Source organism: Moschus berezovskii, chromosome 6 (assembly GCF_049115385.1).
Source record: "Moschus berezovskii isolate FMDL1 chromosome 6, NW_MosBer_1.0, whole genome shotgun sequence".
In the NCBI taxonomy this organism is placed as follows: domain Eukaryota; kingdom Metazoa; phylum Chordata; class Mammalia; order Artiodactyla; family Moschidae; genus Moschus; species Moschus berezovskii.
The window spans coordinates 93,975,642-93,992,362 of record NC_142465.1 but is presented as its reverse complement, the minus strand read 5'-3'; the positions used below and the strand labels follow the sequence as shown (position 1 = coordinate 93,992,362).

The following is a 16,721-nucleotide window of genomic DNA, read 5'->3' as shown; positions in this document are numbered from 1 at the left end:
TTGTGTATAAGGCACAGTGGTCAGATGGTTTTCTGCTTGTGATTGATGAAATCTACCTGTATTTGACAACCCCAGAGAGCTGAAAATTAAACCACACATATATTTACATTTTCTTATTCACTAGATTAAGAATGCTTGGGCAACCACTTCTATAGACAGTCTCATGCTTTTTGATTTTCCGTTTATTGTTTCTTTTTTTTCAGTTTTTTCTTTTATTTAATTTTTATTATTTTTTTTAATTTTATTGTTATTTTGACATTTTATTCAGAGAAGAATGGATTGGTCTCTAGCAACACTGATATTAAGACCACCCACCCATTTGAAATCTGAGCTTTAACATTCCCTTCCTTTTTTTCCTTCTTGTCTTTCCTCCACCCAACCCCCAACTTTGGCCACTACACTCTTTGGCCTAAACCACTTGAAGGATTTTCTTTTCTTTTACTTTGGATTTGCTTTTTTTCTTTAAGTTGAAGTATAATTGATTTACAATGTTGTGTTAATTACTGCTGTACAGCAAAGTGATTCAGTTATATATACATCTTAAAATAGTTTTCCATATGATTTATCATAGGATAAGAATATAGTTCTCTGTGCTATACAGTAAGACCTTGTTGTTTATCCACTCTTTATATAAAAACTTACATCTGCTAACCCCAGCCCCCACTCTATCCCTTCCCCAACACCCTCCTCCCTTGGCAACCACCAATGTGTTCTCAATGTCCATGTTTCTGCTTAATAGATTGTTGCATTTGTGTCATATTTTAGATTCCACATGTAAGTGTAACATAGTACTTTTCTTTCTGTTTCTGACTTACTTCACTTAGTGTTATAATCTCTAGTTGCACTGAAAGGTCTTTCTTAACCTGAGCTTCCATTTATTGAAAATGTTACATGCCAGGGCCTAAGGGAAGTGCTTTAAAAATATATTTAGACATCATGATACTCAAGTGATTGGGTATTATTTTACTTATTTTGCTCATGTGAGAATTGAAGCATTAAAATAAAGGGACCTGCCTAAACTTATATATTTGGTGAGAGGCAAAGTCAAGATTCAAAAGCTTTTTACCTAACACTCAAAACAAAATAAAAAATCCTATATTGCTACTCCTCTTCGAAAAGGAAATGCCACTTTTATTTCATTTTTACCTAAAAATTCAGCCTTTTGTAATAAAAAAAATGACAACTCATTACATGTACACATTCACACATGAAACTTACAGAAATAAACTGATGAGGGATTATGAAACTTGCCTCTTTATCCAAGATTTAGTTGTGTTTTACTTATCAAGGTTTTTCTTTCCTTCTCATAACCACTATATATCCTTTCATATCTTCAAACTGTGTCCATTTAACAAATTTCTACTAAGCACTTCAATTGAGGGCCTATTTTTAAGCCTACATGTACAATGATAACAAAGCAAAGAATTTCTGCCAGAAGTTACATTCTAGTGGGGACATATAGTTTAGAATTAAATGATTATATAATATCCTGATAAAAAGTAATAAACGCTGTGAGGAAAACAAGTTAGAATAATAGTGTGGAGAGATGGAGATACTGTTTTGAATGGGTGGTTTTGAAAGCTCTCTCTACTGAACTATCTGAGCAGAGACCTGAAGTGTGTGTGCCAGCCATGTAACTCCCTAGAAGAATTACCCAACAGAGAAAGCAGGAAGATCATGAGGCCTGACTGGACTCACCACGTTTGAGGGTTGTCAAGGGTCCCATGAACTCATGAAGCAGAGGGAGAAGCGGGAGATCACGGAGCAATGAGATCAGAGTGGGATTCAGCAGATGCATCATGGATAGTGTGGAAGCCACTCTAAGGACTTGGGATTTTATCCAAGTACAGTGAGAAGCCATTGGAAAGTTGAGGATAGTGATGCAATCTGACTGCCATCTTTAAAGGCTCAACTGGGTTATTGCAGAAGAGACCAGAGCCAGGCAAGAGTAGAAACAGGTCAAGCACAAAGAGACCATGGTGCCTTAGATTTAGATGTGGTAGGGAAGAAGGTAAGGCGGCGTTGGATTTGGTGAGATTTGCTTAGAGATGGTTCTGTAGGATCAATAGTTTGTAGACCATCTCCTTTTTGGGTACTGAAATGTTTTTTCTCTTGATTTCCCTTTGCTTGATACAGTCTAACACAGAAAAATAAAATTTTCCCTACCGTTTGTGTTATAAATGTATACTATAAAATCATTTAAAATAAATATTTGTCTTTAATGTTATATACTATTTACCTCAATAATTGGATTTTTCCCTACTGTGTTACAGATATTTAATAACTGTACCTGTGTGGGACTTGCAGCCTCAAAATCAGGAAATTCCTCAGGCATGGTGGGCAGATGTCAAAAAGATAATGGATGTGCCAAAATGTTTCTGTATTTCCTCGTAATTGCAGTCATCACATCCTATACTTTGTCTGTAGGCGGGATACCTGGATACATATTGCTTCTGAGGTGAACCTTGAATCTCCCTGCCCCAATTTTAATAGAGGACACACTGTGACCGTCTATAGCAGTGACTTCCAACCCTGCTCTGTGGCGTCATTGTGATTCCTTACAGCACTCTCAGGAAACTTGTTCCACTTTTATGCTTTTCTCTCTTTAGGTTTTTATTCAAAAATGTGGTTGAATAGAAATGTATCCTATTGTAATATAATATCTGCTTCAACATTTTTTATTGGATCTCCTCTCACAAATCGATGCAATATACACATAAATTCAAATGCTAAAATACTAGTTTTGTAACGAGTATTCTCAGTGGTAAAAGTTTCCTCCTCATTGAATTAGTATTGCAATTATTACTGTTATGCAACTGATCAAAATCACCTAAAGATACTACAAATTTCGATGAAATTGATAAACATGAAAAGTCACCGTTTATTGTAAGTCAATCTTTTATGAGATGGATTAGGTAACTGAAATTAATTCACACATCAAAGGATTATTTTTTCTAAATGAAGCTAATCAAAATAGTAAATATATTTTTAATTTCCCACAGCTTATATTATAGAAATTGATTAGGAATATATATATATATATATATATATATAAATAATAGGACCAAACATCCACAAATCTGTTTTCATAAAAGGGTTTTTTAAAAATTGTTAGTTATTAAAATTTTGGGCTGTGGCACAAGACATGCAGGATCTTAGTTCCCCAAACATGCATCCCCTTCCCTAGATCACCAGGGAAGTCCCTCATAAAAGGATTTAATGGGAACATAAGATATTGATGTTTTCAAATGGAAGCATAGGTTTAGTGGGAAAGCATTACACCAGAAGTCTCAGACCGGGATCATTCTCCACAGGTACCTATTTCTTCAACATTTTCTTACGTGGTGCCAAGTAGTCACCTGGGCCTCGTGAGTAAACGGGTGAACAGAGGAAGTTTTCCTCACCACCAGCCCATAAATGAACCACACTTTATTTTGATCCTAGAAAGAAACATGTTTGCTTAAAGGAGAAAAGTTGTAATTTTTGATCATTTTAAAGCAGAGATTAAATATTATACATATGAAGAATTTACTACCATGGTTAACACTCAGTAGTTATTATATATCCTCATGATTATCGCTATTAAAATCCATCAGTTCAAGCTACGTTTGCATACTCTGTCGCTGTGTTGTGTCCAACTTGGACTCCTCATGGACTATAGCCTACCAGGCTCCTCTGCCCATGGGAGTTCCAAGGCAAAAATACTGGAATGGGTGGCCACTTCCTTCTCCAGCAGATCTCCCCAAGCCAGGGATCGAACCAGTGTCTCCTGCATTGACAGGCAGATTCTTTACCACTGAGTGACCAGAGAAATCCCAGTTCAGTTTATACAGTCATTTTATTAAAGATGCTCTTGTTATTTTAGATAATCTGTACTTGACTGGTAAATTCAGATCCACGCTACTTACCAAAAGCACTCAGCATATCACAGTGATTTTAATTCAACTTAAGTCAATAGGGTCCCATGGTTTTAGACCAAAACCCACAAAAACTAGCTATAGGTCATTAACCTTTTATTGTGCCTCATATTCTTACAAATTGTTAGAATTATTCCCTGTCTTTGCTACTTTACTGTAAAATTTGATTTTACTTTACCTAACACCATTTGAATATGTCATGTAAGAGCGATTTATCTTTTAGAAATATTAACTAAAAACCCAATACATTGCATATAATGAAACATAGCTTCTACATAATTTGCTTTCCCTATGCTAGAAAATGTGGGTTCTCCATAAATAATACTTGAATTCTGAGATTCTACATGCAGTAGCCAAAAAAAAATAATAATAATAACTAAATTTTTTAAAATATTATACAAAAAGTATTTGTGGATGTTTGGTCCTATTTTCTATAGATCTTTCCTAACCAATTTCTATTATTTAAGCTGTGGGAAATTAAAAATATATACAATATTTTGATTAGTTTAATTTTAGAGAAATTTAACAGTCATCCTTTGATATGTGAATTAATTTCAAAGTAACCTAATCCACCTCATTAAATACTGATTTATCATAAACTGACTTTACTATATGCTTTAATGCACAATTTTTTTCTAATAGTGCTTTTATTGTTTTTAGGTGCATTAAACCACAACTTAAGTCTTTTGCCCTGGGTATCTACACCTTAGCAGTAAGAGTTCTTGGTAAGTATAATCTATGCTTAAATTATGGTAGCCATTATAAGTATGTTTTAATAGTCTTCTAAATATTTTTACAGAATTATGACACATAATGCTGTAGGTAGTAAATTCGTGTTCTTTTAATTTTCTTCCCTCTTTTATGTCTTTCTTTCCTCCCTCTTTTCCTTGAATACTCTCTTTCTTTTTTCCAGAAATATTTACTGAGAATCAATGATGTACCCATAATAAAGTGATCTTATGAGAGGAATGACATTTTTTTTTATAACAATCTTGCCTCTTCTAGTACTGATCTAGTCTCCAGAAATCCATTGCTATTATAAAAGAGCTGTCTGAGAGGAAAGCAAAAAATGAATCAGTAAGAAAATCTGAAGTCGAAATATAATTTCTTAAATTATTAAATGGAAGGAATTCTTTTGAGCTACATTCAATGCTAGGATATATCACTGGTAGAAAGATCATTCAAACGGTCAAAGCAGTATAGCTTGGAGTTCAAGATTTCTTAAATGTAATTGGAATGATTTTTTATGACTATCAGAATTTTCAATATTCATTAGTTAAAACCTACAGAAAACAGAGTGAATACGTCAAATTAGGTTTTGTCCTTCAAGAGTTTATATTCTAAAGAAGAAAGGGAAACCACTGTAAATGTTCCTCTGGGCTTCCCTGGTGGTTCAGACAGTAAAGAATTCGCCTGCAGTGAGGGAGACCTGGGTTCGATCCCTGGGTTGGGAAGATCCCTGGAGGAGGGCATGGCAACCCACTCCAGTATTCCTGCCTGGAGAATCCCCATGGACAGGAGAGCCTGGTGGACTACATTCCATGGGGACACAAAGAGTCGGAGACAACTGTGCGACTAAGCACAGCACAGCAATTTGACAGAGAGGAGCTACTTGGGAGAAAAATAAAAATTCAGAGTTTTAAATAAATGGGTTTATGTAACTTGGGATATAAAAAGGATATAAAAGGATATCCGATATAAAAAGGGATATATGCGAAAATACAATATAATCCTGGGAAAACAATAAAAATGGAGGTCTATGCCATCATCAGTTCAGTTCAGTTCAGTCGCTCAGTCGTGTCCGACTCTCCGCGACCCCATGAATCACAGCACGCCAGGCCTCCCTATCCATCACCAACTCCCGGAGTACACTTTCTCCATCGTCCCCTTCTCCTCCCGCCCCCAACCTTTCCCAGCATTAGAGTCTTTTCCAGTGAGTCAACTCGTCGCATGAGGTGGCCAAAGTATTGCAGTTTCAGCTTTAGCATCAGTCCCTCCAATGAACATCCAGGATTGATCTCCTTTAGAATGGACTGGTTGGATCTCCTTGCAGTATAAGGGACTCTAAAGAGTCTTCTCCAACACCACAGTTCAAAAGCATCGATTCTTCGGCGATCAGCCTTCTTCACAGTCCAACTCGCACATCCATACATGACCACGGGGAAAACCATTGCCTTGACTAGACGGACCTTGTAGTTGGCTCAAATTCTACAATATTAAAACAGAGATTATCTAGAAAAAAGGTTATTGAGTCTGAAGTACATCCCAGGCTATAATTAGTCTATCTACCTCCTTTTGGGAACATAGATGTAACAACAGTGTGAAACATATCTTAAGTTAAAGAAATAATTCATAAAGTTGACCCCATAAAAATGAAAATACATTTATCTTATATGATATCATTTATTGCTGTTATTTAGTTGCTATATCATATCTGACTCCTTAGTGACCCCATGGACTGTAGCCCTCCAGACTCCTCTGCCCATGGGTTTCTCCAGCAAGAATACTGGAGTGGGTGGCAGATTCTGTACCACTGAGCCACCTGAGAAGCCCCATGTCATTTATACATAAAATGATAGAACCTAAAATATACAGCAAACTAGTTAATATAACCCCCAAAAAAGCAGACTCACAGATATAGAGAACTAATGGTTACCAGAGGCGGGGGGCAATATTGGGGTGAGGGAGTGAGATACAAACTACCAGGTATAGGACAGGCTCAAGGATCTATTGCATAACATGGGAAATATAGCCAATACTTTGTAAATACTGTAAATGAAAAGTAACCTTCAAAAAATAAAAATATAATTAAAAATGAAAAAATATCATAAAGCAAATGAAAAACTACATATAGTATTTTTTTTCAATCTATATAACAGATGAGTGGCTAACATCCTATTATATGAAGAATGCCTAGGAAATGAAAACAAAAAGATCAAAGCTCAAAGAGAAAAAGTGGCAGCGGCAGTTTAGTGACTAAGTTGTGTCTGACTCTTGAGACCCCATGGACTGTAGCCTGCAGGCTCCTCTGCCCATGGGATTCTCCAGGCAAGAATACTGGAGTGGGTTGCCATTTCCTTCTCCAGGGGATCTTCCCAATCCAGGAATCAAACCTGGGTCTCATGTATTGCAGGCAGATTCTTTACTGACTGAACTATCAGGGAAGCCCCAAAGTGGGTAAAAGATATAAACAACCATTTCACAGAAAAATAAATGGATATGTCTTAATACATAAAAAGATGGTCAAGGCCCCTCATAAGAAGAGTACAAACTAAAGCTATGCTAAGATACTGATTCTTACTTAACAGATGGAAAAATTACCAAATGTTATTTGTTATGTATTATAATACAAATAGAAAATCGATACACTACTACATTGCTATTGTGAAAATTATGCAATTGCTGGAGAAGGACATTTGGCAATAACTAAAAAAATTACATATAGATTTATCTTTTGACCTAGCAATTCTACTTCTAGCAATTGATGCCAAAAAATGAGCTCGCGGAAGTTTGAATTGTAATCTTATGGAGGGTCCAATCATTGTGGCATTATTTATAATAGTAAAAGGCTATAAGCAGTCTAAATGTACATCAATATGAGACTGGTGAAATAAACTATAGTAAACCCACATAAGGGAATACTTTACAGCTGTATGGACAAACAGGGAAAATCTCTAATGTTACCAAGTTTATTAGTCAGTACAGGCTGTCATAACAATACACCATGGACTTGAGGGGCCTAAACAATAGGAAGTTGCTGCCTTATAGTTCTGAAGGCTGCCAAGTCCAAGATCAATGTGCCAACAGACTCGTGTCTGGTGAGACCTCTCATCCTGATGTGTAGATGGCGATCTTCTCACTGTGCATTCACACAACCTTTTCTCTGTCCACAGAGAACAGTCTTTGGTGTCTCTTCCTCTTCTTATAAGGACAGTATATACACTACGATGTATAAAATAGGCTCCCCAGATGGTGCTAGTGGTAAAGAACCTGTCTGCCAATGCAGGAGACATAAGAGACACAGGTTCAATTCCTGGGTTGGAAAGATCCCCTAGAGGAGGGCATGGCAACCCACTCCAGGGTTCTTGTCTGGAGAATCTCACGGCCAAGGGATCCTGGCAGGCTACAGGCCATAGTATCACAAAACGTCAGACATGACTGAAGGACTTAGCACACACGAATGTAGACAATAGATAACTAATGAGAACTTGAGGGCTTCCCTGATAGTTCAGTTGGTAAAGAATCTGCCTGCAATGCAGGAGACTCCAGTTCAGTTCCTGGATTGGGAAGATCCGCTGCAGAAGGGATAAGCTACCTACTCCAATATTCTTGGGCTTCCCTTGTGGCTCAGCTGGTAAAGAATCCTCCTGCATTGTGGGAGACCTGAGTTTGATCCCTGGGTTGGGAAGATCCCCTGGAGAAGGGAACAGCTGCCCACTTCAGTATTCTGGCCTGGAGAATTCCATGGACTACAGTCCATGGGGTCATAAAGAGTAGGACACGACTGAACAACTTTCACTTTCAATGAGAACTTACTGTATAGCAGATATACTGTATAGCAGATATATATACAGATACACTGTGTATTCTGTACAGCACAGAACCTACTGTATAACACTCTACTCAGCACTCTGTGGTGACCTAAATGGGAAGAAAATCCAAAAAAGAGGGGATGTATGTATACATACAGCTGACTCATTTTGCTGTACAGCAGAAACTAACACAACTTTGTAAAGAAACTATATAATTTTTTTTAAATGGCAGTCTCCCTATCAGATTAGGGCTTCACTCTTATGACCTCATTTAACCTTGATTATCTCCTTAATTATTTTGCTTCCACATGCAATCATATTGGGAGTTAGGGCTTCAACTTATAAATTATGGAGGGACACAATTTATATCAAATGATCTCCAGGATATGCAACTAAGTTTACGAAAACAAAATGTAGAAAATTGTATACAGTATGATGCACATGGTGTAAGTATAGAAAGGTGAAAATATTATACGCATGCACAGGTATTGATATTTGCTCTTGTTAACAAGAAACAATGGAAGCATACACTAAAAATGAATATTTTTTTATTATTAATAGTAATTTTATTTTATTTTTTTAATTTTTTTCTTTCTTTTTTTAATTTTTTTTTATTTTTTTAATTTTTATTGGAGGCTAATTATTTTACAATATTATATTGGTTGGTTTTGCCATACATTGACATGAATCCGCCCCAGGTGTACATGAGTTCCCCGTCCCGAACCCCTCTCCCACCTCCCTCCTCCTCTTATCCTCCCTCTGGGTCATCCAAATAAAAATGAATATTTTTTTTAAGTTGCCTGTTAGGGAAGAAAGAAAAAAACAGGGGGAGAGAACAGGATGGAAATGAGACTTTGTAAATATAGCTATTGTATAATTTTTAGTTTGAAATAATACAAAAAATTTTATAGTTTTAAATAATTAAAAGAACCAAAGAAATCCTTAAATCAAAACTAACTGTATATTACAGGGGTAACACACCATACAGAAAAAACACTAAACTACATGATAAACAGAATTACTATGAGTTCCCCATTGCTTCAGTGCATTTCATAGTATTGTTTTTAATAGTTAGTGGAAAGTGGAGTCGCTCAGTCGTGTCCGACTCTTTGCAACCCCGTGGACTGTAGCCTACCAGGCTTCTCTGTCCATGGGATTCTCCAGGCAAGAATACTGGAGTGGGTTACCATTTCCTTCTCCAGGGGATCTTCCCGACCCAGGGATCGAACCCGGGTTTCCTGCATTGGAGGCAGACGTTTTAACCTCTGAGCCACCAGGGAAGCCCCTTTTTAATAGTTACTTTAGCATTGTTATGTTAAAACTATTATATATTTCAAGATAAAGCAGATAAGATGTTATGTAGGAATCGATATTTTCAGCATAATAGAAAAGTGATAAAAGCATAAAATATTGTAAGTAAAATTCATTGATTTAAACTTAAAATGTCAATATGAACTCATATAGTCTTATTTTAAAATAATGTGTATTTTACAACTCTGTCTCCTGAAAAATCTAGAATCTGTTTAACCCAGGAAAAATGAGCACCCATAGCAATGAATCCACGGTATCTAAATATCATTCCTCAATAAAGAAACCATAGGACCTTGGAAAACTGACCAAGGTCTAGGTTAAAGGACACAGGAACAATTTGAGGACCTTGGTCCAAGGTGAGATAATTTGAAATAATAAATAAAAATACTATTATATTAATATATAACAATCATTATAATAGCTGCAGTGTCTCAAACTACATTGAATATAAAAAAAAGATATAAATTTGTAATGATAACTAAGTAATTTTGAAGAATACTAGGACACTAACTCATTACTCTTAAAACAGGAAAGAATTGAACATTTACCCTGCCTTCCTTCTACTAATTGTATTTCAAAGTTACCAAGTAAATAATGATGAACATAAGTTCTTTTATAGAGAAATCTTAAATTATTTACACAAGAAATAATTTAATTTTGAAAAATCTGTTTTGCAACCTTATCAATATTTGCTAAAAGCTATAAGTGAAAATGCATGAAAAACTTAATAATGGAGGGCATAGCATGAACATCAGTTTCATTTTAACATTACAGAGAGTGGCAAGTAGGCAGAAAGCATCTCCTGTCTGAACAAAGACCACCTATGTCTTGTTCCTGCCTGAGTCAATGCAGGCCCTACCAAATTATTGGGAAAATGAAGGATAGGAGAACAAACAAATGATATTATGAAACAACCATTCAAATCCAGACTGTGGCACATCCTACAGGACAAATGTCTTTTTTAAAAAATCATAACTATAAAAAAAAATGTTGGGAAAGAAGCTGTTATAAAGAGCCATTAGGTAAATACTTGGTTTGAATTCTGGTTAGAATGAACCAGTTCTAAAGCAATGCCTTGAAGACATTTAGAAAAGTTTGAATATGAGTTCAATAGGATTAAAAAAATTATTTTAATATGTGTTATGTATTAAATGGTATAGTGATATTTTTAAATTATGGGTTATTTTATGTTTATTGTACTTATATATATATATATATATTTTTTTTAATTTTTGGCCAAGCTACACAGCATGTGGGCTCTTAGTTCCCTGAACAGAGATCAAACCCATATGCCCTGATTGGAAGTGCAGAGTCTTAACCACGGGACCACCAAGGAGTTTCCCATAGTGATATATTTAAAAAATCATGTCAGAGATGTGTTCTGAAATACATGTAAGGAGAATTACTTAATATCTGATATATCTCTTAAAATGTTACTTTTTAAAAGTTTCTGGATGGACAATAGATTGAGGGACTGAAGAAACATGACACAGAAATAACAAATTTTTAATAATTGTTAAATCCCAGACCACCTGACCTGCCTCTTGAGAAGCCTGTAGGCAGGTCAGGAAACAACAGTTAGAATTGGACATAGAACAACAGACTGGTTCCAAATAGGAAAAGGAGTACGTCAAAGTTGTATATTGTCACCCTGCTTATTTAACTTCTACGCAGAGTACATCATGAGGAACTCTGGGCTGGAAGAAGCACAAGCTGGAATCAAGATTTATGCAGAGTACATCATGAGGAATGCTGGGCTGGAAGAAGCACAAGCTGGAATCAAGATTGCCGAGAGAAATATCAATAACCTCAGATATGCAGATGACACCACCCTTATGGCAGAAAGTGAAGAGCAACTCAAAAGCCTCTTGATGAATGTGAAAGAAGAGAGTGAAAAAGTTGGCTTGAAGCTCAACATTCAGAAAACTAAGATCATGGCATCTGGTCCCATCACTTCATGGGAAATAGATGGGGAAACAGTGGAAACACTGTCAGATTTATTTTTGGGGGCTCCAAAATCACTGCGGATGCTGATTGCAGCCATGAAATTAAAAGACGCTTACTCCTTGGAAGGAAAGTTATGACCAACCTAGATAGCACATTAAAAAGCAGAGACATTACTTTGCCAACCAAGGTCCATCTAGTCAAGGCTATGGTTTTTCCAGTGGTCATGTATGGATGTGAGAGTTGGACTGTGAAGAAAGCTGAGCGCCGAAGAATTGATGCTTTTGAACTGTGGTGTTGGAGAAGACTCTTGAGAGTCCCTTGGACTGAAAGGAGATCCAACCAGTCCATTCTAAAAGAGATCAGTCCTGGGTGTTCACTGGAAGGACTGATGCTAAAGCTGAAACTCCAATACTTTGGCCACCTCATGCGAAGAGCTGACTCACTGGAAAAGACTCTGATGCTGGGAGGGATTGCGGGCAGGAGGAGAAGGGGACAACAGAGAATGAGATGGATGAATGGCATCACCACTCGATGGACATGAGTTTAGGTGAACTCTGGGAGTTGGTGATGGACAGGGAGGCTTGGCGTGCTGTGATTCATGGGGTCACAAAGAGTCGGACACGACTGAGTGCCTGAACTGAACTGAAAGTTAGTGATGGTACATAAAATTGCACTATATCATCCTCTCTAATTTTGTGAAAGTTTGAAATTTTGCCATTATTAAAATTTTAAAACATACAGAAGATGGCAAGTATTTGAGTACTGAGGAATGTCTTCATGTTCTTAGGAGCAATGTAAAGTTATTAATAGTTATCACCTAAATGTTTTTAGGTGACAATCTGTTTAGTTGGAGAATGTATATAAAAAGAATTTTTATTTATGATGTCAAATAGTCTAAATTAACCATTCAACTTTATCAATATAAGCTTCACTCTATAGCTTTTAGTGATCTTGTTTATGGGACTCTATGCAAAATAAAAGTTTATGCAGTTAGTTCTTTTTTCATTCTAGAATTCTTCTCATCTTGGTACAAAGAGGGAGTTGTTACTTAGTTGCTGAGTCAGGTCTGACTCTTTTGCGACCCCTACCAGGCTCCTCTCGGCTGGGCTGGAAGAAGCACAAGCTGGAATCAAGATTGCTGGGAGAAATATCAATAACCTCAGATATGCAGATGCCACTACCCTTATACCCTTATGGCAGAAAGTGAAGAGGAACTCAAAAGCCTCTTGATGAAAGTGAAAGAGGAGGGTGCAAAGGTTGGCTTGAAGCTCAACATTCAGAAAACAAAGATCATGGCATCTGGTCCCATCACTTCATGGGAAATAGATGGAAAAGCAGTGGAAACAGTGTCAGACTTTATTTTTGGGGGCTCCAAAATCACTGCAGATGCTGATTGCAGCCATGAAATTAAAAGACGCTTACTCCTTGGAAGGAAAGTTATGACCAACCTTGATAGTATATTAAAAAGCAGAGACATTACTTTGCCAACCAAGGTCCATCTAGTCAAGGCTATGGTTTTTCCCATGGTCATGTATGGATGTGAGAGTTGGACTGTGAAGAAAGCTGATCACTGAAGAATTGATGCTTTTGAACTGTGGTGCTGGAGAAGACTCTTGAGAGTCCCTTGGACTGCAAGGAGATCCAACCAGTCCATTCTAAAGGAGATCAATCCTGGATGTTCATTGGAGGGACTGATGCTAAAGCTGAAACTGCAATACTTTGGCCACCTCATGCTCCGAGTTGACTCACTGGAAAAGACTCTGATGCTGGGAAAGGTTGGGGGTGGGAGGAGAAGGGGACGACTGAGAATAAGATGGCTGGATGGCATCACCGACTCTGTGGACATGAGTTTGAGTGTACTCCTGGAGTTGGTGATGGACAGGGAGGCCTGGCGTGCTGTGATTCATGGGGTTGCGGAGAGTCGGACACGACTGAGCGACTGAACTGAACTGAACTGACTGACCAGGCTCCTCTATCCATGGCATTTCTCAGACAAGAATACTAGAGTTGGTTGCTATTCCCTTCTACAGGGGATCTTCCCAACCCAGGGATCAAACCTTCGTCTCCTGCATTGGCAGACAGATTCTATACCACTGAGCCTCCAGGGAAGCCTTTACAAAGAGTTGAGAAACTCTTGCAAATCATTTCCTTCGTAAATGTACATTTTCCTTACAAAAGGGAAACTTATCCTCTGTCTTCAGAGCTTCTTCTATGATTTCTGCTTCTCAAAATTATCAGCTCAAAATAATCTTTATACCAGTGGCGTATTCTGGTCTTTTGAAGAGGCCCTGCTATTTCCAAAGAAGTGAATTTTGGACAGAATGTGGTTTCTGAGAGATTCTTTGTAGGTTAACCAAAAAGATATGCATATATTTTTAATGGCAATTATTTATTTTTCTCACAGCAGGAATCCCATCTCCCATATATTTTGGAGTTTTGATTGATACTTCATGCCTTAAGTGGGGGTTTAAAAGATGTGGAAGTAAAGGATCTTGTAGATTGTATGATTCAAATGCTTTCAGGTACTGTATCAAACTCTTTCCTAAATCTCATTGCTACCACATGCCAGGTTTGCAAGAGGCAACTGGCACGAGTAATTCTCACATAGTTTCATCATTTGTAAACAAAAAGGAGAATCTAATCCAGAAGTTTGTTCTGTTTTATAGAATAATTCTATTATTATCTGACCATTTGGCTAGATCTTTCATTTCCCTTCATTCTTAATCTTGACTCCCATCATTTAAAAAAGATAAGACAGAAGATTTCACAATAGAGTAGGATTTTCAAAGTTTATGCACACAACTGAGTTAATTCCCTTAAACTCAGAAGCATTTAGATTTAGGTCACATTTGGGGTTTAATTCTATTTTTTTTCCCCCCAAACTGAGCCAAACTGTCCCATTTACGTCAGATATAATCCCCCTGGGCAAGATTTGGATTTGGCTCTAAATCTGTCCGGCTTTTATTGCCAAATTGATGTTCAATTATTCCAGTACTTGAAATGCATAAAAGTAAAAGGTTTTCTCTATGTGTGTACAGGGTTGAGGGCATGGATTTTTCACTATGGTATCATTCAGTGCAATTCAGCAAACATTTAGTCCCCTTATTGCTTAAAGCAATGCTTCAATGGCTTAAAAGCAAGAAGGACTTTTATTTTTTTCAATTTACATGCTGAGTATTCTCTAGAAAAATAAACTTGGTGCTAAGCCCTGTAAGTTGGTAGTTGGATGTGAATTGAGCTGACCATCTCAAATAAATTTGCTTGATTTAATAGGCTTTGATGATATGTGAGAAATTCATGTTGGTCTTTGAAAGGGACCTGATCTATAAGGAAAATTGGCACTTTATTCACATTTACTCAGGCTGTATTTTACTGTAAAGACAATGTAACTCAGAGACTATGAGTATACATACAAGGTGACCAGCATGAATCATTCAATCTGTGCTTTCAGACCTTCTGTCTTATGATCTAATAGAACTAAAGGCTTCTCATGGAAGACACTGAGGTAAACATCTGATTTGCTTAGGTCACTCTAGTGTACTGAGATCTCCAATTCCCCCTTAATGTTACTTCTTGCAGTTTTTCTGTAGGAGTGAATTTGGACAAGTTTCAAGGGGAGGATAACCATACACTTTATTATTCAAATCTGGATATTTTTGACAAGGAAAGGGAGTAGATTACCCTGGGACAACACTAGCTTATTCTAGCTTATTCTGGGACTGTTCTAAGCAAACAGGTATATAGTCACCTAGTCTAAGGAAATAAGTTACAGAGAAGATGGAAAGGATTATATAATTAGCAGTAACTGAAAATGATGGTGCTACTAAAAATTTGCTTTATATTAGCTTACTGCCTTCAATAGTCTGTCAAATGTTCACAGAAAGGCCTTTTATAGCCACCGAATCGGCATCCTTAAAGAAAACCATCTTCATGATAGCTGTATTGATATTGATTGATTTCATTGATATTGATATTTTTGGATATTATTACTTTATTTAAAATTGGATAGCTACAATAATTAAGACTGAGATTCTGTCTTCTTCTAGACATATATATCTGGGACTAACCATGATGCTTGGCATAATGTCCATTTTACTAAGTACTGCAGTGCTTTTCACTTTAAAGAAAAATTATGTTTCAAAACACAGAAGCTTCAGAACCAAGAGAGAAAGAACAATGGTGTCAACAAGAATCAGGAAGGAGAACTGTACTACAAGTGATCATTTGCTACAACCCAACTATTGGCCAGGCAAGGAAACACAACTTTAGAAAAATGGTTACTTGAAGGCATATTTTCTGATTTCTGGAAATTCTGCAAACCAATTTTAATCAGAAGGGTTTTAAATGTGTGAATTCTTTCTCCTTTCAAAAAGCTGTCTACTTTGTTTTTGATACTGTACCTGATAACAAATATAATTAATCATGTTATAGAAGATGTAGATGATAAAGTTAATCTTAAATATTTTAATTTATAAACAAATTCCTTGTATTATTTACTCATTCTGCTGAATTTTGCCTGTGCCCATTGATATATTAGCTGTACTTCTAGTAGAACAATTTTCAATATAATTTAATGGCTGTATGTAATTTCTAAATTGACATACTTGCCTAGGATAAAAGAATACTTAAGGAAAATTTTAAACATCTTGTGTGTGTGTTCAGTCACTCAGTTGTGTCTGACTCTCTGCAGCCCCACAGACTATAGCCCGCCAGGCTTCTCTGGTCCATGGAATTTTCCAGGCAAGAACTCTAGAGTAGGTTGCCATCATTTCCTACTCCAGGGGATCTTCCTGACCCAGGGACTGAACCTGTGTCTCTATTGTCTCCTGCACTGGCAAACAGATTTTTTACTACTAACATCACCTACCTAAGAAACATCATCCTTCAAATATCAACTTAATGATGATGTTTGGACAGAGTAAGAACATGTAGAGGAAGATTTCATTTTAAGCTCTTTTCTTTTGAAATATAGTAAGTGATATAGATTACTATATCAATCTACATAGTATCTATA

The 16,721-nt window shown here is 36.7% G+C and overlaps 1 protein-coding gene across 3 annotated transcripts in view; it reads left to right on the top strand.

The window, feature by feature from the left end:
- The window catches only part of SLCO1C1 (solute carrier organic anion transporter family member 1C1), a 64,723-nt gene extending 48,747 nt beyond the window's left edge, over window positions 1-15,976 (top strand). For 2 of the 3 annotated variants that reach the window (XM_088836731.1, XM_088836730.1), the window contains 4 exons: window positions 2,274-2,458; window positions 4,578-4,642; window positions 14,112-14,229; window positions 15,754-15,976. In XM_088836731.1, coding sequence (XP_088692857.1) covers window positions 2,274-2,458; window positions 4,578-4,642; window positions 14,112-14,229; window positions 15,754-15,976 — 591 coding nt within the window. Of the gene's footprint in view, window positions 1-2,273; window positions 2,459-4,577; window positions 4,643-14,111; window positions 14,327-15,753 lie in introns of all 3 variants that reach the window. The other variant, XM_055395602.2, reaches the window with a different exon arrangement.
- The last annotated feature ends 745 nt before the right edge of the window (window positions 15,977-16,721 follow it).